The 21,854-nt window shown below is 37.1% G+C and overlaps 2 protein-coding genes across 5 annotated transcripts in view; one reads left to right on the top strand and one right to left on the bottom strand.

Annotated features, from left to right (window-relative positions):
- The window catches only part of LOC140754657 (uncharacterized), a 52,618-nt gene extending 30,795 nt beyond the window's left edge, over nt 1-21,823 (bottom strand). The window contains exons 1-19 of the mRNA XM_073089678.1: nt 21,725-21,823; nt 21,435-21,512; nt 20,903-21,024; nt 13,984-14,076; nt 13,426-13,584; nt 12,741-12,954; nt 11,883-12,031; nt 11,142-11,262; nt 10,489-10,566; nt 10,224-10,342; nt 9,171-9,263; nt 7,812-7,967; nt 4,139-4,438; nt 3,718-3,840; nt 2,815-2,928; nt 2,139-2,228; nt 1,630-1,746; nt 1,234-1,352; nt 443-581 (exon numbers count right to left, since the gene is read on the bottom strand). Coding sequence (XP_072945779.1) covers nt 443-581; nt 1,234-1,352; nt 1,630-1,746; nt 2,139-2,228; nt 2,815-2,928; nt 3,718-3,840; nt 4,139-4,438; nt 7,812-7,967; nt 9,171-9,263; nt 10,224-10,342; nt 10,489-10,566; nt 11,142-11,262; nt 11,883-12,031; nt 12,741-12,954; nt 13,426-13,584; nt 13,984-14,076; nt 20,903-21,024; nt 21,435-21,512; nt 21,725-21,812 — 2,472 coding nt within the window. The 5' untranslated portion in view covers nt 21,813-21,823. The remainder of the gene's footprint in view (nt 1-442; nt 582-1,233; nt 1,353-1,629; nt 1,747-2,138; nt 2,229-2,814; nt 2,929-3,717; nt 3,841-4,138; nt 4,439-7,811; nt 7,968-9,170; nt 9,264-10,223; nt 10,343-10,488; nt 10,567-11,141; nt 11,263-11,882; nt 12,032-12,740; nt 12,955-13,425; nt 13,585-13,983; nt 14,077-20,902; nt 21,025-21,434; nt 21,513-21,724) is intronic.
- On the top strand, nt 14,449-19,795 carry LOC140754658 (uncharacterized). Of its 4 annotated transcripts, XR_012103684.1 has the most exons (4): nt 14,449-14,821; nt 15,335-16,199; nt 17,284-17,346; nt 17,999-18,069. XR_012103684.1 is itself a non-coding variant. In XM_073089681.1 (3 exons), exons 1-2 carry the CDS (start codon nt 14,647-14,649, stop codon nt 16,192-16,194), a joined length of 1,035 nt encoding a protein of 344 aa, XP_072945782.1. In that variant the 5' UTR covers nt 14,449-14,646; the 3' UTR covers nt 16,195-16,199; nt 17,999-18,116. The 4 variants fall into 4 exon arrangements, 3 of the variants coding, with proteins under 3 accessions (XP_072945782.1, XP_072945781.1, XP_072945780.1); XM_073089681.1 differs by lacking the exon at nt 17,284-17,346 and having other exon boundaries at nt 17,999-18,116; XM_073089679.1 differs by lacking the exon at nt 14,449-14,821 and having other exon boundaries at nt 16,078-16,199; nt 17,999-19,795.
- Nucleotides 21,824-21,854: the final 31 nt, after the last annotated feature.

The raw sequence follows: 21,854 nt of genomic DNA on the forward strand, positions 1-21,854 counted from the left end.
ACTGTTGTCTGAAGAGATTACGTGGAGTCATTTTTATGCAGAGGAAGAGCATAGATACCGGGACAAATGAGAGTAGGAAGTTAAAGAGTTGAAGTGCTGTGAGCTAATAAGACCTGAAACGATCTCTTTTAGACTTCTAGCTGAACATCTATATATATATATATATATATATATATATATATATATATATATATATATATATATAAATAAGTGTTTGTCTGTCCTTTATAGAATCGTAAACTATGCATTTGATTATGTGACGATCTTTAGCGAAGTTGTTGTGCATGAGTCCACGAAGGTTTCTGTTGGTAAGGACAATTTTCGACAGACGGCGCCACTGTCATTCCAATACAAATTTTCAGTTATAAGTATAGGATGTCATTTTTTTTAAAACGTGGGCGAAGCCTCGGGAACTACAAGTAGAATATAAATAATGAAATACCTTTTCGTTATCAATATTTTTCGTCTTTCTCGTGGATTGTAGAATGTTATCAATATTCTTTTCAAGTTCATCAAAGTCGACCATGTTCATATCTAGGGCTGCGCTTGAAGCTGCTGCTATATGGCTATTTACAGCAAACCTGAAAATTAAATTATTTATTTTTAAATTATTATTCCTGAAAGACTATTGAGAAGAACAGCTCTATTCTTTATTTTCTCTGCCACACTATACTATGATATCTTATTCTATCAAAAATATAATATTCTTCTTTTTATATAATTTCCCGCTAGATTGCTACTCGCGAGTAATTCAAATCAACTCTTTTTAACATAAAATAATATATGTACCCTTGCATTAGTAAGTTGAAACCACTCAAACACGCAGGCCACCCAAATGTAGTCTTTGAAAGCCTTTATCAAGCTGTTTTCAGGCATATCATAAGATACGAGTAAGACATCTTCCAGTCCTCTCTGTCTTGGGTTGCAAATAACTGAACTGGTTTTGAAGGTGGTAGAACCTTTTGTGGTTCGACACGGCGGCTCCACCGCCACACCTATGTTTGCTTAATAACAGCAGTTATGTTCTGGTTTGCAGGGTGTGGTAAGGGAGACATACTTTTCCGAAGCGTTCCAGCTTAGTCCTCAAGGAAAGTGGCGCACCTGTGTTCGACCTGAGGTAAGAATACCTAATCCTATCTGGGTTTGATTACAGATGTTCATGGGCGGCAGAAGCCACTTACTATCAGGTAGACTGCATGCTCGTCTACTACTCCTATATAGTAAAATAAATACCTCAACATATCACTGCTTCCTTTTAAGTGGATTAATTTATCACGCAAAGCTGTTTTATATGGCTCTTCGTGGATTTCTTCTATGACCTTGAGCAATGCGTTAACTCGATCATCGCATTTCTGTGAATCCAAAATTAAAATATTGTATCTAAAATACTGAAATTATTTACAGAGTTATTGTTAACTGTTTGTTTGTTTGTATGTTAATTGTTGAATTGTTATTCTTAAATTTAATTAGCTAGTATGTTTCTATAATTCAAATAACTTGGGGGTAGGCGATGTGAACTTTAATATATTTACTTCTGTATAACTTTGTGATTATTAATACAATAATATACCATAATATGGGTGCACAAAAAGTATCGTATCGTGAAATAACATTATTATTAAGGCTTACCTCTGCAAACTGTTTGATTATCATAATATCGTCCATAGCACCTCCGTCATCTGATACATTCGGCTTCGTAGCTTCCTTCGCTTCCTTGATTATATCATCAGCTTCGTCTTTTATTATCTACGTAATTAAATAATCATTTAGTGTCATATAATTATCAGTTATTACCGCACACCTATGTTATGTTATGATCAGTTTTTAAAGCGTACGTAATGCAAATAAAAAAATGCTAGCACTCCGGGAGTGCCGGCAGAAGTCAAAACTTGAATATTAACGTTGTGCATTTTTGATATTTTGGAATGGTTAGTGAATAATTTTATACGAATTGTTTTAATTATCAATATAAAAGTAAAATATAGTAAAATACAATATTCATTTATTGCGCTTAAAAATTACAGTCTTACGAATTTTCGATCAAGTCACGTGCCTTGATGCGAGTTTAATATTCTTTAACCATCACAAAAAGTGCATAACGCCGCTAAAGTAGTCACTTTAAAAACAGAGTAACTTACGATAATAGCATCCTTATTATGTACAGCTTTTACGTTGCTGGTTTCATCAGAAAGTTGTTTCGCGTCTGAGGAGACATCATTAATGAGGTCCTGAAAGGAGATAATTGAAATGATTTCATTGAAAGTATATAATTAAATGATTGATATGATATGCGAATGTGAACCTCCCTTTTTTAAGATATTCCTAAGGTCAGCCAAAGATGTGCTGCCATCCTTGAGGACTAAGCTGGAACGCCTCGGAAAAGTACGTCTCTCTTGCTACCCTTCAGACCAGAAAACAGCAGCTTTTAGCACTGCTTTATTAGGCAGAAATACTTAGAGGTGGTGGTGGTGCCGCCAGATTCGAACCACAAAAAGTTTACTTTCACCTCTACCATTACCACTACCATTTCCTTTCATAAATTTCTTCTTGTGGATGTTGTAAGAGGTACAATGCCTTTTAGATGAAGATATTTATAAAATGTGGTCAAAATCATGCACATTTTGTGCTATAATAGTCACTGTCTGCCCATAAGCGTCTGTAATCAAGTCCAAAGAGTATTGGAATTTTAATTGAAGTTGCTATAAGTTCTCTTGCTTAAGACTAAGAAGCAACCTTCAAACTAGAACACAGCACTGACTAACCTAACCGTTGTTATAGCTACAAGTGTGTGGTGATGTTGCACCTGTGACATACCATTAAGTCTACAAAACGATTCTGGTCTCCAGATGCTGACTGTATCCTGGACTCCAAGCAGATCTGCTGCAAATGCTGTACAGCCTCTTCCAGCTCTTCTCTTCTCTGTATATCCTAAAGAGTAATAAGAATATTAGAAGGTTTTAGAATATTAGAAGTAGTGAAATCCAGCTCAGATATTGAGTCGTTTAGTATTCCTACTGCATTTGAGGGAATATCCATATCCAGGAATATCCAGTACCCTTAGTACGAGTTTTTACGATTGCTTGAAAACATTCACTGTTTACGTATTCGCTTAAACAGCTGTCGCCGCTATCAAAATTAAATTAAAAATGTAAAAATAAATTCATTCTATTTATATTTGTAAAATTGAACGACGTTAATTTATTCGGTTTTTTAAAAAATATTATTGTGAAATTTTAGTCCCGATACGGTCCACGGGGGCGCTGTATGAGCGAATACGTAAACGGTGAACGTTTTCGAGCAAAAGTAAAAAATCATACTAAGGATACAGGACTAAGCGACAAATGAAATGCTCAAGTGACTATCACATTAATAGAGCGGATTTCATATGATTGGATGGTTTTGATTTAATTGGATCTGATCGGTGGTTTTGGAGATTTGTACTAACATTGGTTTGCACAAACTAGTGTTTATTGCAGCGCCTCCTGGTGAGTTGTTATCATAACACCTATCAAGGGTCATGCACCAATTATATCAAAACCCATCACTGAATGTGGGTTTTTGAGATAAAAGTTAACATTGGTTTGTACAACCATCCTCTCACCCCAAACGCGGTATCTTTTCTCTCATGTTTTACCCGTCTCCGTTCCGTCGCGGGTATAACATGAGAGAAAAGATACCAATGAGTTTGAAAATTGATTTTTCGAACAAATAACTTACACGAGGGGAATTTCTGCATCTAGCGTTAGCCAAATCCAAGTCTTTGATGGCGGCGGCCAGCTTGCTAGAATAATTATTGTGATTTCGTCTTTCTTCGGGACAGCTACTGGTTTCTGCTTTACGCTGCATAAATAGAAAAATGCAATTAAAACAATTTTTAAAGTAATTAGTGGTACTTATTATACTTGTGTTTAAATGGTCAAGTTTATAACACTTACGGGAACATTTTATATGAATGACTAATGTGTATAATTCTTTAGTGTTCTAGTAATACGTGGCAGTTGTGCTCTATATCATATTGTTCATCAAGTACTTTGTAGTATATAATATAAAGATACTTGGTAATAGTGTATTCTTTCAAATTGTTTTCTTGGCTTGAATTATTTAACTTTTTCAAAATACCTGACAAGCATTTACTTACCTTTGCAGTTTCCAGAATATTTGAAGCAAGTTGCCTCAACGGAGTATCTTGAACTGTTTCATCTTCAAGTATTCTTCGTCTGACCATTTTGTTATCTTTCAGGTCTTGTTTGAAGTTCGCCAAAAGGGACTTCAGCTGTTTCGCTTCGGCGTCCAGTTCCATCACAAATGTCATGTGTTCAGGATTCGAAGAAAACGGTTGCCAGGTCAACATGAACTCATTGGATTTTGAAGATAGTTGATTGGACACATCTAGAAGAGCCTTTTGACTTTCTGGATCGTGTATAGACGGAGCCACTAGCTAAAAAATATATGAAAAAATGTGTTATGGATAGGATACCACCATTTTTTCCCGTCACAACTCTTGGGGCAGCAGGTTTAAACACCAGTTTATCAAAACAGGTTGGTCTATAGAAGAATTGTGTCAGGAAAAAATAATCAACCTAACGATTGCATATTTTATAGGCTTTCGATTGGTATGTAATTTGTCCATTAACCAAACCACTGAAATGTTTGAGAAAAAAAATGTTTCTAGTCACAAAGTCCAGAAGGACAGAAAATTCTTAGTGAACCTATTTGCAATAATTATATAATAAAAATAATAAAATAAAAATGCATTTATTTTATAAAAAACCTTAAAACTAGTTGTCGGGGCTTCCTGGTAAGTAGTCAGAGACATTTGTGATAGGAACGCCTCGCTCTTCCACGGTTGAGTTTCTTAATGAGGATTATACATAAAAATATTGACACTAAGTCAACAAACATAGGATTAACATAAATATTAACAACATATTCAGTACGATGTTTAGATACCATTAGTGTATGCCCTACAGATTCATACAGATATCCTTGGGATCGGAAGCTTAAGTCCATATACAAAAATTTTATCTATAATAGTTGAAGATGTAATTTTAGTCTTGCAAGTTCTCGACCTCTAAATATATATTTGTCTAATTGTTATACATTTCACTTAAAACTATCCATAAAAAATAGGAAGATAATAAGAAAATATATAGAACAATAATTACAGCTTAGTCCTCAGGGGTAGCGGCACATCTGTGGCCGACCTCAGGTAGCTATATCTAATCCTATCCGGGGCGGCAGCAGCCACTTACCATCAGATGGACTGCATGCTCGTCTGCTACTCTTATATTATAAAAAAAAAAAAAAACATTTATATCGCGATCAATCAAGTCGAGCTTAACCGTTGTTGACAGGTTAACCACTACATTAATTAGGTCATCTCTGGATTCCTGATCTTTATAGGTACGTTTTTCAATTCTAGACAGGTTTTTCGCGAGGTTATCTGGTCCTCAATCTTTTCCTCTAGGATACAAATGTACTCACGGTCCTTTGTGGCCTGGAGTTCCAGGAGTGAAATTTTATTCGGATTTAATATTAGAGATTCCTTAATCTCTTGTAGAACGGTGGTAATACTATTTAGATCACCCTTTTGAGCTTTAGTGAGTATGGAGATCATTCCTTCATTTCCTCTTTAAATATTGGGAAGGGTATGAGATTTCCTCTCTAGGTCGTTTAGAGCGTTGGGAGACATAGTCTGGGATCGCGGATAGCCCTTCTCCGCAGTCACTCGATTTATTTAGCTGCGTGTCAGATGAAAAATGTTTTGGTGTTGTCGCAGTATTCATTGGAACATGGTTAGGAATTGACGAAAAATGACATAATTACGTAGCGTAGGCCTAGGTCGGTACATATCTGACGGAAAATGCGTCAAGCGTATCAGACGTTGTATGCTCGACGCACTAACGCATCATCGGTTAGGTTTGAAGGGTTGAATGTTATATTATATAATTGTCTGGTCTGGCGTAACGCGATCGATAATACGTGACGCATTTTCCGTCAGGTATGTACCGAGCCTAAATGAGTTAGATAACGCCGTCGAGAAATAATCGAATGTAGGCGGAGCTTGTAAACAAAGATAGTGATATTAGCGTTAAAAGCAGTAGTTGAAGCGCAGCACACGCACAGACAGACTCCTAACAGACTTGGCTATATCGATCTCACTCAGGCGGGAGGGCGTGGCTCGATCAGACGGGGCGGGATCTGTTTTGCAAACCCGGCCAGCGGGCACTCCCTCACACAAAATGGGCGGGGTCAGAGCATTATCGGCAGCCGCTTCTCTTTCACACACTGGTACCCGAACACTTCACACTTATGTAGTCCTGCGGGCCTAGACATTATTTTCCGCAAGCGCTAACGCCAAATGCTAACTTAAAAATGTATGGGAATGACATACGCAGCGGAACGGTGACGTCACGTCACGCTAAGTTTTACACGTATATATTACATGTGTATTGTTATTTTACATGTATCGGCACGCTACAGCTAACGCTCGAAATGTTTCCGTAGCTTGACGTCTTGCGGACAAAATGGTAAGGAAATAAGGTAATAAGGATGGTTCCGCTAAATTATGTTACGAGTATTTTTTTGTAAAATAAGTTCCTATAATTAAGTAATACCTATGCGTCAATTGAGATTGCTATGGGCCGAAGAAATAATGAATAAGAAATATGAGATAATCGTCAATTAAGAATAAATCGTCGCAAAGCCAATTTTATTGCCCAAATATATTGGAATAGGAGTGTATTCATTTTTTATTATTATGAATGAGATTATGGAATGCACATTGAAAAGGCTATTTGTATTATTTTTTACCTTAGTCAGTTAGCAATAGAAGTGTTATATTGCTTACCAAGAAAAGTAAACACTCCTAAGAAGCCACTTAATATATAACTGCGATAAGAGGCACTTGAAACAAATCTCACCTTTCGTTCCTAGTTATTTATTAAACAATTATGAATTTTGTATTTAAGTTTCCATAAAATCTATCATTAATAAAAATTGTTCATGACTAGCTCGGAATCGACTTTCCATCTAAAATAATAATTGTTATAAAACTTACTCGTCCGCAATTCATAAATCTTTTAGTATGTTCTCTTCGTTCAACAACAGAACACTTATTTTTTTTTTATTTTACGTCATAAACAATAAGTACATATACGTGAAATAATAACCAAATACACATTTAGCTTATAATCTCAAAACAAACACTAAAAACTCGCACAACAGATTTGAAATATTCTAATATGATCGCCGCTCTGTCACGCTAACTTGCATAGATAAACTAGAGTTTGCAGTTCGACGCTGCGGAATAAACTTTTGGTTTTAACATTGTCTACCGATTCAGCGTTAGCGTGAGACGTTATCGGCGTGTGATGCAAAGATATGGACAAGTTTCAACGTGTACATTGCCGGCACATCGGTCCGACAAAAACTCGGTGCCGATCTAGCGGTCACGCCGATCTACTCGAAATATTGGGATGCCGGTGCTCGGGTGAAGGGCACGCGGTGGACAAGCTGCTATAGTAAATGTATGTTCGGCGCCGTCATTAATTATTGGTATCGGCAGAGTGGCGGTTGCAAACAGCGTTTTTTTTTCCTTTTTTTTATAATATAGGAGTAACAGACGAGCATACAGTCCACCTGATGGTACGTAGCTACTGCCGCCCATGGACATCTGTAATCAACCCCAGATAGGATTAGATATTCCCACCTAAGGTCGGCCACAGATGCGCCCCCCCTGAGGACTAAAAGGAACGCCTCGGAAAAGTCTGTCTCCTACCACACATGACACGCGTATGAGTTAAGGTTACCTTGGCGGTGTACATGAGTTCGCTGGCGGCATCCGCGCAGCGCGCTCCGGCGGCGCACAGCGCGTGCGCGCGCGCGTCCGCCGCGTCCGCGCCCTCCGCGCCGCGCACCGCCAGCCGGGACGCACTGTCACCTATCTCCTTCGCGCGATGGATCACCTTCAAGGAAAACATATCATTCAGTTACTTCGGTTTTCAAAACATATCGAGTATCGACGCTTGAATGGTAACCCTGATTAAGCTGCATTTCCTTAACCTCCGCGATGCCCTCGATCGGGACATCGCGCTTGGAGGACTCCAGTTGCGTTCCGTTGGGGATCCCGGAGTCCTCCAACAAGTGTTGAGGACGGCGACCGGGTTTTAGTGCAGTAACAATCCGACATAATCCGGCGTCGTTCCCACGTCGTCGGTACCTTTAAAAGGTTTCTCCCTCGTAAAGAAAAAAAAACAAACGTGCGGCAATCGGTGACTGCCACGGTAAAGCTATTGCATAGTTTTTTTTGTCAACTTATGCAATTAAAATTATTTATTTAACAATTATACGAAGGTAATCGAAGTCCAAACGAAGATAAGGTCACAATGTATATAGCAGGGTCAAATCGGAGTCAGGAGAAAGTCAAAAGACATTTTTTTTTTCAATAAATCCACGGAGTAAACGCAAACTGGTCAGTACACAGCAAACACAACGAAATAATCAACAAAAATGGCGTCATAAATCATAATGGCGTTTTAATTTTTTACTGTCAAATCTGTCAGTTGTAACTATACATGTAAACCTTTCTCTTGAATCACTCGGTCTATTAAAAAACACTGCTTCAAAATCCGTTCCGTAGTTTTAAAGATGTAAGCGAACATGGGAACAGACAGCGGGAAGAGAATTTGTTTTATAATGTGTAGTGATAGTGAAGTGATGATACACTCACCTAATGATTGTTTTTTATAACATAGGAGTAGCAGACGAGCATGCAGTCCATCTGGTGGTGGCAACTGCCGCCTATGGACATCTGTAGTCAACCCTAGACAGCATTAGATATTTCTATCTGAGGTCACCTACAAATACGCCGCTACCCTATGCTGGAATTTTATTTATTTATTTGATTATTTATTTATTTAGTCAATTAGTACAGATTACTCCAATAACACTAATGAACAATGATACATAAAATATGCCTCAGATAAGTATGTCTCCCTTACCACACCCTTCAAACCAAAACATAGCAGCGCTTAAGACTGCTGTTATAACAGAAATAGGTGTGGCGGTTGTGCCGCCGGAGTCGAACCACAAAGGGTTCCACCACCTTGAGTCCTAGGTTTTGCCTTTCAAACGTCGATATAATTTGATTTATTAATGTATTCACTTACCTCCTTTTCCTGAGTAGGATCTATTTCAGCAGACACTTTGTAAAGGAGTTTGGCAGCCTTATCGCCAAAATCGATAGCGACGGTGTTTAAGTTCTAAAATACAAATATAAACGATTATTTTATTAAATACGTACATCGCGTGCTTAAAGGTAAAAGGGCCTATAGCTAAGGGTTAATAGGGATTTATGCTGAAAGGGCACATAAAAAAATTTTTTTTTGCCATTCGGTTTGAAATTATCTGAAACGTTAACGAAAAAAAAAAATTATGTGCCCTTTCAGCATAAATCCCTATTAACTCTTAGCTATAGGCCCTTTTACCTTTAAGCACGCGACATTGTTTAACGCTGTCTATTATTGCGTTAAAAATAGTACTACAGCAGTAGTAAAATGATAAGAGAACTTTTGAATTTGCACAGAATTGTCGAACTAATTTTTGTGAAAATTTTATTCACTTACAGAGAAAAACACATATTACAATTTTGAATTTGGATTGAATAAACAAATTTTGACTTCAAATGTAAAAAAAGTAAAAAATAAAAAAAAATTGAGGGCCCAAAATGTTTTTATTACAGGTCCCATCTTAGGCACGCTATGACACTGGCTATCATTCTTAGTATTGTATATTGTATTGTATTATTCTTATTTGTACATCATTATTACTTACATAATATCTTTTTTTTATAATATAGGAGTAGCAGTAGCAGACGAGCATGCAGTCCACCTGATGGTAAGTGGCTACTGCCGCCAATGGACATCTATAATCAACCCCAGATAGGATTAGATATCCTACCTAAGGTCGGCCACAGATGCGCCACTACCCCCGAGGACTAAGCTGGAACGTCTCGGAAAAGTATGTCTCGCTTACCACACTCTTCAAACCGGAACGCAGCAGCGCTTAACACTGCTGCTATTAGGTAGAAATAGGTGTGGTGGTGGTGCCGCCGGAGTCGAACCACAAAGGGTTCTACCACCTTGATCTCTCTTTGTAATCTATCTTATATTAAATAGGTAAGTATGTGTACTACAATATTTTTATTTGTCTATAATTGTTACCTGCGTATCGTTTTTGGCAGTGTTGCAAAGTTTCGTAGACGCTTCACATAAGGAAAGCAAATCACCTAAGAATTCCTTCTTATCAATATCTTCCTTTGCATTACCAAGTTCTGTACCAGCTGAAAATATAACAATAATAAAGTTAAAACATACAAACAAAAATTATTATTATTATTTTATAATATAGGAGTAGCAGACGAGCATGCACCGCTACTCCTGAGAACTAAGCTGGAACGTCTAGGAAACGTATATTTTTTATACATACCTTTAACAATCTCAGGGAAAATTTCAGCGAGAACTTTCGTGCACTTTATTGCGTTGTCGTAATTGACATGATGTGGACCTGGAGATGAGAGAGAAGAGATAGAGTGCATCAGGATAAGTGAAAGAGTCAGAAGTGGAAATTACTTTTTTGAGCGTGGAGAGCCTAAAGAGCACCCCACCACCGGCATTCTACGTGAATTAGAATAGGATTAGTTATCAACCAATTTGATTATCTGTTATATCAGCTTATCCGCTTTATTACTCTTCATAGTGCAGCAACAAATCCTTGCTAGATAATGAATACTATAGATGCTAAAACATAGAAGTAGCAGACGAGCATGCAATCAACCTGATGGTAAGTGGCTACTGCCGCCCATGGACATCTGTAATCAACCCTAGATAGGATTAGATTCCTACCTGAGGTCAGCCACAGAATCGCCGCTACCCCTGAGGACTAAGCTGGAACGCCTCGGAAAAGTATGTCTACCTTACCACACCCCACAAACCAGAACAAAGCAGCGCTTAACACTCTGTTATTAGGTGGTATAAATAGGTGTGGCAGTGATGCCACTGGAGTCGAACCACAAAGGGTTCTACCACCTTCAAAACAACTCGTTGGTTGTACAGAAAATTATAATAGGCAAAAATCCTTACTCATGTCAGAAATAAGTTGCGCCACAGTGACTCCAGCTAGTGCCAAGTTCTTTTCCATCAAGTCTTGCAGTTTTTCCTGTTCACCAACAATCGTAGGTGGCAAAGATTTCTGATTGTAAGCCTAAAAACAATTATTTAAACGTAAATACTAAGATGACCACGAAAGAAAATACATATTGGTAGGGGATTTATTGATAATTGAAATAGTTTTTTCATCCTAACTTTATAGTATGGATTTGCGCAAAATAACACCCGATTCTATTAAGAAAATGGGTAGCAGCAGTTTCAGTACAACATAATGCATAATTGTTCCTTCTTTTTGATGCCATAAAATTTTATTTATAAAAATAATCCACTAACTTTGATAAGTAAAATAGAAAGATACTTCACCGCCTTGGAATTGAATGAAGCCACAATATGATGATTTTATCAGTTATTTTTTAATTCTTGACAAATAAGAAACATATTTGGAGAAAATTTACGTAATAAATAAATAAGTATTTCAAACATTTTAGGGACATTTCAGAACAGAGACGTGGCAACACTTCATTTACGCAACAATTTAAATTCCCAAAACTACACCTACACTTTCTTGTTAGGAGTGATCAATCTATGTAGTTTACTAATCTAAGTTTATACATACATATAACACTTGTTTAACATCAACAATGTACAGTGTACAATCGCTAGGAAAAGTCTTTCGTTTTCAATCATAAGTAATATTTCAGAAAATATTCTTACCTTCTTCACTTGTTCTTCGGCTCTCGTAATATTATCCTGTACTACGTCCACTGACTTGCAAAAGTGTATATTTTTCGTTGCCTTTAGTTTATCATCCCCAGACAAACTTTGGTGCCTTGTGGGAGGCGCTGGCTTTTTAGGGCGAACAGCTAGTAAATAGATTGTCATTAAGTAATTTAGTGATGTTATAAACTAATTTAATAAATGCATCGTATCAAGGAATATCATTCGTGAAAAAAAAGTTTCAAGATTGCACTGTATAAAAAAAGAAAACATTATTTATGTATTCTCTAGCGAACTAAGGGGGCGGCGCAAGGTGCAGTCAGCCCCTGGCTCTTGATTCTAGAGGCCCCTAAACACAGTTGCTAAAACAAGGTCGTCAGAACCAAACAATCTGTGAAATGTGTACTTATAAGTCAGCAAAAAGAAGATCGCCGAATCATACGTATTTGTCAGCGAATAAGTTTATGAGACATTCGTATTGTTGTGAAATCAAGTCAACTTTTTACACTGGGAGCCTCCATTTAGCTTTAGGGGCGCTTTAGGGGGACCTTAGTCCGCCACTGTATATAACGATTTTTATTAACGCTTTCTACACTCACAGCCCCACACTAGGATACCCTGTGTCGTGGGTGCCATGAACACACACATAGACAAACACACAAACACCCAGACCCAGAAACAGAAATCTAAATTCATCATTCAGATATCTGTATGGCCGGGGATCGAACCCGGGACCCTTTGCGCGTCAGACCGGTATGGTGACCGCCCCGCCACGCGGGTTAAGAATACTTTTAAAGAAATTAGGAACCGTTATTCATAATAGACACTCATTAGAACATGTAGATATCCACATACCAGGTTTAGTATTGCACGCTGCGATCAATTTTTCTAAATTCTCATCAAATTCTTTTCCATCCTTTACTAGTTTCTCTCCAAATGAGCTGTGTTTTGGATCTTGCACTATTGGAGCCAACTTTGCAGATAAATCTTCAGTGAGAGATGAAAGGTTGTTAGCTGATGTGATGAGTGCAGTCTTGCATTTACCATCGTCGATAGATGGAGCTGTTAACTGATGGAAAAAAACATTAGTCACAATTCGGTTGTAGGCTATGTGTGTTTTGACATATTACTGTTCTTATTTTATTTTCTGTGTGTAAGTTCGTATTTGTAATTCATTACTAGTTTAATTTAATTGTAACTGATTGTATTGTGTGCGGTTCAACTCCGGCACACCACCACCACCACCACACCTATTTCTGCCTCATAACAGCAGTGTTAAGCACTGCTGTGTTCTACTTTGTAGGATCTCAGACAGGAATTGAACCTTATCTTGTGTTGTTTATAGCTGTCCATGGGCGGTAGTAGTCACTTACGATCGGGTGGATGATCGTCTGCTACTCCTATATTATAAAAAATAACCTGAACTGTAAGAAGAACACAATTTAACAGAAAATAAGCGCATTTGAAAGTTCAAAGGCGCTTATTTTCTGTTTTTGGTATAAGTATACCAATATATAATATATCAAAATAAGGTAATTACTTGAGCGACAATCAGCAGAGCTTGTGCACCATCCACGACCTTGACTGTGGACTCTTCTATTATGGATCCTTCCCTCCCTCCAGCGGTCTCAGCCAGTTCGTACACATTGGACATCATCGCAGATGATTTTTCACAAGAAGCCTTAGTTAAGTCGAGGATCTGTACAAAGATCACATGATATGTCAATTACTTGGAATAAGGCAAACGCATTTTGTCACTTAATGGTGAAAATTATGCTAAATTAATTAAATTTCAGGGCTTTCCGAAAGATTGTTTTTTTTTGTGGAGATTTCCCGCTACTCGTCTAAAGATGTCGCCACGAGTATCCTGAATTACGCTATTGAAGGTTTCTCAATTGTTCGAGACAATATCGAAGAATCCTCGGGAATACATAAAAAAATAATGATGAGTTGAGAATCTCTCTTCTAGTTTGTTAAGAAAATAGGTTACGGAAATAACACTATATTGAACACAGCTTAATAATACACAGCATGATTATTAGTAATAATACCAGTACAAAATAGGTATAAAAATAAAATTAATTGAAAAACGACTTACCTGATTATGTCTCATGGGAGTAGCAGTTTGATCAAATATATAATATAGTTTAGCCGAAGATTTTGCAAATTTAATTGCCGCCAAATTTAATTCCTGGGAAAACAAAATTTTGTGCATGAGCGAATATTTGAGATTGTATCCTAAGATAAATCCTAAGATTTTCGATTATTATTATTCCGATTATATTATTAATTATAGTTCAAAATAATTTTAGATACCATGCATGAACAATGTGTGATAGAAGGGATAGATTTTGGTACTATACTCCCATGTGTTATTAAAATTACTTTTAAGTTATTTTAAAAACGAAACAAAATCTACTCATTCATTTAACACAAAAATCTTTATTTAAAATTAAACTTAACATAACAGTTTGTAAAATGTAAATTAAATGCCTTCTAGTTTTTTGTGTTTCGTACCTATCCTGTAATCTTTATTACAATTTTATTTCATGGTGATCTGAAATATAATTAAAATTAACAGTGTAGTATCCTCTTCCTCACTCCATCGGCATCGCGGTTGTTTAGTTCCCTAAATAAGAGAAAAAAAACATTGATATGGTAACATTGTCATAGAGAATGTGTCATAGCCAACTCCGGAACGTCACTTCTTTTTCGCGCTCTTGCAAGGCATCGTGGAAAAGTTTTGCATTTCAACAGAAACATGCCTAATCAAGCAAAACTTATGGAAAAGCTAAGAAAATACGAAGAAAAACTGAAGAAAATCAAAAGGAAGACTGAAGAATTGGATAGATACAGCCGTAGTCGCAGTAGAAGTACTTTGCGGTCACGAGACACGTCGATCGACCCCGACCACGTGTCGGTATACGAGTCACAAGGTAAGAAAATATCGCTTCTTGTGTTCATAAGCTCACTTTACACTGCGACAAGGCATGCGCACGATAACAAATAACAAAACACCATAAAAAACTAATATCTAAAAGTGGGGCACGCTTCCGTAGAGGAGGCAAAACGGGGTGACGGGTACTAAAGTACCAAAAAACCGAAGTATAGCATAGCCTGCATGTGTATTCTAACACCACTGACATTGCCTTTCGAATCATGGAGTACGAGATACTCACTGTGACACTTTGTTGACACAAATGGTTCGCATAACCCTGAAATTAGTACTGTAGCATGGAGCGCTTGCACTAACTTGCACATTGCGACACATGGCGAGCCTCATACACAAGGCAATAAGACCGTTGAGTACGAGATACTCACAGCGTTACTTTGATGACGCTAAACGGGGTTTTCCTTCTCGCCATCAAGTACGAGATACTAATGCTAACATTTCTATGTGGCAAATGGCTAAAATGCATTGGCTTAGACATATCAAAATTGCATTTCAGGTGACATAGAACCATGCTCGAGCAACCCGGATCAAACCGCTGAGGATTCTGGTTCAGATGACACAGAACCATGCCCGAGCAATCTGGATCAAACCATGGAGGATGCGGAAGACAATTCTCTCACACTGGCCCTGGGCAAAGACTACGCAGAGCCAGACACCTTTTCGGGAAGTCTGCATGAAGACATCACAAAAAGGTGGACATATATCCTGGTAAATGGTCTATCCAAACAGGAAAGAGAAGAAATTGTACAAAATTGCAAAATACCAACAAACTGCAAGTTCTTGGAGGCACCAATACTAAACCTGGAAGTACTGACAGCACTGTCCGAGTCGGCAAAGATGAGAGACAAAGGAATTGAAATAAGCCAACGTCAGTTAGGAAGAGCATGTGCCGCTATAGGACAAGTCATGTCCAATGTCCTAACGGAGGAAGAAATTAACAAACATGAAATACTGAAGAAGCTCACTGAAGCAACAAAATTATTAACAGATATTCATTTTCATCAGACCAAGACAAGAACAAAACTAATCTTGCCACTGCTCGACAAAAGCTTTAATCAAACTATAGACAAGCGTGGCACACACCTCTTCGGGGACAACTTATCAGAAACTATAAAAAACGCAAAGTTGTTACAGCAGTCCGTGGCGCAAATCAAAAAGACTGTGACAAAGACAAAAAGACCATCGTTAAACAAGAACGGTCCACCACCGAAATCAAGAAGCAGAGCGATGACACGTGGTGGACCAAAACCAAACCGGTCATCATACCAGAGGCGTGTCCAACCCAAACAAGACCAACCTCAGCCCTACAAGAATCGCTCCTGGACTCCCCGGAATGCTCCAACACACCGACGATAAAACAGGTACATGCAGGGAACTTAAGAAATTACATTAATCAATGGGAATCAATTACTCAGGATCCTACTATCCTGCAATGGATTCAAGGATACCAAATTCCATTTGAGTCAATACCAAACCAAAAAATTATTCCCAACAACAGACTATCAATTCACGAAAGTGAACTAATGGACAAGTCCATCATGGACTTGATTGCTTTAGGTGCCATTACCCCATGTGAACACATCAAAGGCGAATTTATTTCAAAAATTTTCTTGAGACCCAAACCTAATGGGAAATTTAGATTCATCCTTAATCTAAAAGAACTAAATAAATACATTAAAACAAATCATTTCAAAATGGAAGACCTTAGAACAGCTATCAGACTGATTGACAGACAATACTTCATGACCAGCATTGACCTAAAGGAATCTTACCTTCTAGTACCCATACACCCCAATGATAGGAAATACCTAAGGTTTCAACATTCGAATCAGCTGTTTGAGTTCACAGCTATGCCTTATGGTCTATGTACAGCACCATCAGTTTTCACAAAACTACTCAAGCCAGTAATAGGGTTCTTGAGGAACCAGGGACACCTATCTACCATATACATAGATGATTACCTCTGCATTGGGAAAACATATCAAGAATGCCACCAAAATACTCAGTTTGCTCTTAATCTTTTCCAGCACCTAGGTCTAATAGTAAATTTTGAGAAAAGCAAGCTCACGCCAAGTAAAAAATGCAAGTTCCTAGGTTTTTTGCTTAATTCTAGTAAGATGACTCTTGAGCTGCCCATAGACAAGAAAATAGCCATCCTAAAACTCATTAAAAAGTTTAAAACACTAAATAATTTTACCATAAGGGATTACGCCAAGCTTCTGGGTACATTAGTGGCAGCATGTCCCGCTATACCTTATGGAATGTTGCACACAAAGATCATGGAAAGGGAAAAATACATATCGTTAATTAAATCCAATGACAATTATGATACAAATATGTGTATGCCAAAGACCATCATACCTGACCTACAGTGGTGGGAACATAAAATACAAAGTGCATGTAGACAGATAACGGAAAACCCATTTTCATTGGAAATTTTTTCAGATGCATCCCTCACCGGGTGGGGAGCATACTGCAATGGCGATAGCATTGGAGGATTATGGTCAGGTAATGAACAAAAATTCCATATAAACCATCTAGAGCTCATAGCCGCCTATTTCGGGCTAAAATGTTATGCTAACAATATGAGAAACACAAGTGTCCTCTTAAGGATTGACAATACCACTGCCATTGCATGTATTAATAAAATGGGAAACATTCAACATCCACATCTCAATGAGGTTACAAGAAGAATATGGGAATGGTGCGAAGACCACAACATACACATATATGCATCATACATCAAATCAAGGGAAAATATGGCAGACCAGGAGTCAAGGAACACAAACATCGACACTGAATGGGAACTTTCAACGGAGGCATTTAAGTCATTATGCCTTCAATTTGAAAACCCTCAAATCGATCTATTTGCCAGCAGAATAAATGCTAAATGCGATCTGTACGTATCATGGAAAAGAGATCCATTTGCATATAATATTGATGCTTTCACATTAGACTGGTCAAAATTTTTCTTTTATGCCTTTCCTCCGTTCAGCATGATACCTAGGTGCCTGCAAAAGATTAAGAATAATAAAGCAAAAGGCATACTGGTATTGCCAAGATGGAGCTTCCAACCTTGGTATCCACTGGCCATGTCTCTGATGATATCAGAACCAATTGTTTTTCCGCCCAATGATAATTTATTACAATCACCTTTCAGAACCAAGCACCCACTGAGTTCGACGCTTTCCCTGGTGGCAGCAGTCTTCTGCGGCAGGCATTCAGACATAGAGGTTTGCCAGAGAGCTCACTGAAAATCATGCTGTCGTCCTTGTCTCCAGGTACACTCAAACAGTATAATACAACATACAAAGGATGGTGGAAATTTTGTCTTGAATACCACCTTGATGCATACAGTGCGTCAGTGCCTCAAGTCCTTCAATTCCTCACCGAGAAATACGAATCAAGTGCAGGCTACAGCACATTGAACACTGACAGATCAGCATTGTCTTTATTAGTTAACACAAAAATTGGCAGTGATGACAGAATTTCACGCTTCTTAAAAGGTGTATACAGACTGAGACCACCAAGGCCTAGATATAGTGAAACATGGGACCCAACAAAAGTGTTAGAATATCTGACTAGTTGGCCAGACAACCAAGACCTAAGCCTAGAGAATCTAACGAAGAAACTGGCCATACTTCTAGCCCTAGCCACAGCTCAGAGAGTCCAAACACTCTCATTAATAAAAATTGACAACATACAAAAAACTCAGTCAAAAATAATCATCCATATAACAGATATTATCAAAACATCTGTCGTAACAAAAACGCAGCCAGTCATACACCTACCCTTCTTTACGCAAAATCCCAAAATATGTCCATCGAGAGCCCTTCAAGCATACCTGGACCGAACAACATCAGTCAGGAATGGGGAATCATACCTTTGGTTAACATACAAGAAGCCTTATAAAAAAGCATCAAAGCAGACCATCAGTAGATGGATAAAAGATATGATGCAACACAGCGGCATAGATATCTCGAAATACACAGCACACAGTACAAGGCACACTGCCACATCATCTGCAAAAAGAACAGGAGTGAGCATGGAACTGATCAGAAAGGCAGCAGGATGGTCATTGAACTCAAATGTTTTTGCAAAATACTATAATATACCTATTAGTGATGATACACCTCAAGAAAACTTCGCCTATGCAGCCTTATCTAGTAACAGCTAGTCTGATACCACCAAGACAAACTTCAGAAACCGACGTGATAAATCGCATCACAAAATTTAAAAAGTGACAATAGACCATCACATAGAAGTTTGATTCTAATTATGATTAATCAAAAATTATAACCAATCATTATATACTTTGCATTATACATCAAAATTATAATTGATTATTATATAAGATCAGGAAGCAAATGAAAAAACTTAATAAGTACAACATTTGTAATTCTACACTAATTGATTATTGGAATTAATGATTATTGATCTCAAATATAGGTAATAAAATTACCAAAATTAAAAGTTCTAATTATACTAATTAAAAATACAAGTGTCAATACTTTACAATAAGGACTAAAATGATTAAAAATACTAGTGTCAACACTTTACAATAAGTACTAAAATGATTAAAAATACTAGTGTCAACACTTTAAAATAAGTACTAAAATGATTAAAAATACTAGTGTCAACACTTTAAAATAAGTACTAAAATGATTAAAAATACTAGTGTCAACACTTTAAAATAAGTACTAAAATGATTAAAAATACTAGTGTCAACACTTTACAATAAGTACTAAAATGATTAAAAATACTAGTGTCAACACTTTACAATAAGAACTAAAATGATTAAATTGACAAATTATAAACAGACTTTAAAATACATTTAAATGTGATGTAAGTAAAACAAAGAATACAAATTATATCATTCACATAAAAACTGTTATTACATGTGTAATAAAAAATCATATAATTTAAGATGTTAATTCTTAATTATTTTAGTAAAATATAAGACTGGAAAATTGTGCATTTTGGATAATAAATGAAACATAAACTCTTATTATAACAGTTTATTATTTAATTACAGCAGTTATTGTTGCAGCTGACTCTAAACATCTACACTGTTAATTTTAATTATATTTCAGATCACCATGAAATAAAATTAAAAATTAGACGAGCTTACCTGTAAGCGAAGTCTGATTATAATTTTATGAATGGTGATCTGAAATATAATTACCCTACCCACCCAAAAATCTACACCCAAACTGCAACAACAAAAATGACACAACATCCCCTATATCAGGGAAATTGAATCTGGTGGGAAGGAATAAGACTCTAAATTAAGTGACGTTCCGGAGTTGGCTATGACACATTCTCTATGACAATGTTACCATATCAATGTTTTTTTTCTCTTATTTAGGGAACTAAACAACCGCGATGCCGATGGAGTGAGGAAGAGGATACTACACTGTTAATTTTAATTATATTTCAGATCACCATTCATAAAATTATAATCAGACTTCGCTTACAGGTAAGCTCGTCTAATTTTTAATTACTTCATCTCTTTTACCGTTTATCTTCACCGTAGTTTACATTCTGTTTTATTTATTTACTTCTTTGAAGGTGGTAGGACCCTTTGTGGTTCGACTCCGACGGCACCACCGCCACACCTATTTCCGCCTTGTAACAGCAGCATTAAGGGCTGCTGTGTTCTGGTTTGAAGGGTGTGGTAAGGAAGACATACTTTTATGAGGCGTTCCAGCTTAGTCCTTAGGGGTAGCGGCGTATTTGCGGCCTACCTCAGGTACGAATATCTAATTCTATCTGGGGTTGATTACAGATCTCTATGGGCGGCAGTAAACACTTACCATCAAGTGGACTGCATCCTCGTTTGCTTCTCATATGTCATAAAAAACGATGCTGTGTATCGATTTAAAATATCGTGTTGTTACACTTATATATAACGCTCTAATTTACTCTAGGGTAAAAATGCATCTACGGTCGATCCTAAATCTCTAATTCTATCTGGGGTTGCTTCGGGACGTCCTTGGACGGCTGTGGTCATTATATTGACTGCACATTCCTTTTCTAGTTCTATATATTTAAAAACACCTACCTTAATATTGGCATGTTCCAAACTTTCACATACAAGTTTGTTCGCCTTGCATATATCTCTGACGTTATCCAACATTACTTGACGTTGTTCCTCGTTTTCGTACTCACACAGCTTGTTTGTATCTATAATTAATGCGACATCCTTTTATATGTAAAATATTTTACATCATTATATAATGTATCATCATTATATCATTACATAATGATATTTCACCGCCTTAGCCGAGGCCACATTGGGATGATTTTATCATTTATTGTTTGAATTCTTGACAAATCATTTTCAGAGAAAATTTACGCATAAATAACTGATACTACGTATTTTAGGTAATAAATAAATAAATATATCAAACACTTTAGGGAATTTTTAGAACGGAGACGTGGCAACATTTTATTTACGCAACAATTTCAATTTTCAAAACTGGTTACACTTTCTTGTTAGGAGTAATCTATCTATATATTTTATTCATCTAAGGTCTATGTTGTGTCTAATTATGAGTGTATTTGTAGTGTATTTACTAATACAATAAACTTACTTTGAACGATCTCAGGGGTAAGTTGAGCAATTGTCATTATTGCACTTTGTGCCGCTTTGTAGTCTTGATTTGCTGCGTCTGCAATAATATCATAGTTATTTTAAAAATAAATCAAACAAAACATAATCGTAGTACCCTTATTAACGCTTAGGGACTTTCTATACCCACACTAGGATTCCTTGTGTTATGGGAGTCATTGACAAACACAAAGACAAATACAGAAATGGCTATGATCTAGGCTATGAGGCATGAGGGGCTATGAGTGTAGAAAGCGTTTATTTTTTATTTACCAGAAGTAGCTTGCGCAAGAGCGGCTTGAGCAGCGTTCAGTTCAGCCAGTTTCTCAGCTGCGCGACGCTGCACTTCCTCATGCTCCATCGAGGATTTTGTGAGCTGTGAACAATTGTCGCGAGTTTATCC

This window comes from Epargyreus clarus, unplaced genomic scaffold (genome assembly GCF_041222505.1).
Source record: "Epargyreus clarus isolate Ecla_fem2 unplaced genomic scaffold, WU_Ecla_fem_2.2 ptg000031l, whole genome shotgun sequence".
Taxonomy (NCBI): Eukaryota; Metazoa; Arthropoda; class Insecta; order Lepidoptera; family Hesperiidae; genus Epargyreus; species Epargyreus clarus.

Excerpts from the sequence above, each read along its gene's own strand:
- LOC140754658 (XM_073089679.1), top strand. The coding sequence starts at position 17,284 with ATGCATCCCTCACCGGGTGGGGAGCATACTGCAATGGCGATAGCATTG. Across the intron at positions 17,347-17,998 it reads CATTGGAGGATTATGGTCAG|AACCAAGCACCCACTGAGTT; the intron begins GTAATGAACAAA and ends ATCACCTTTCAG.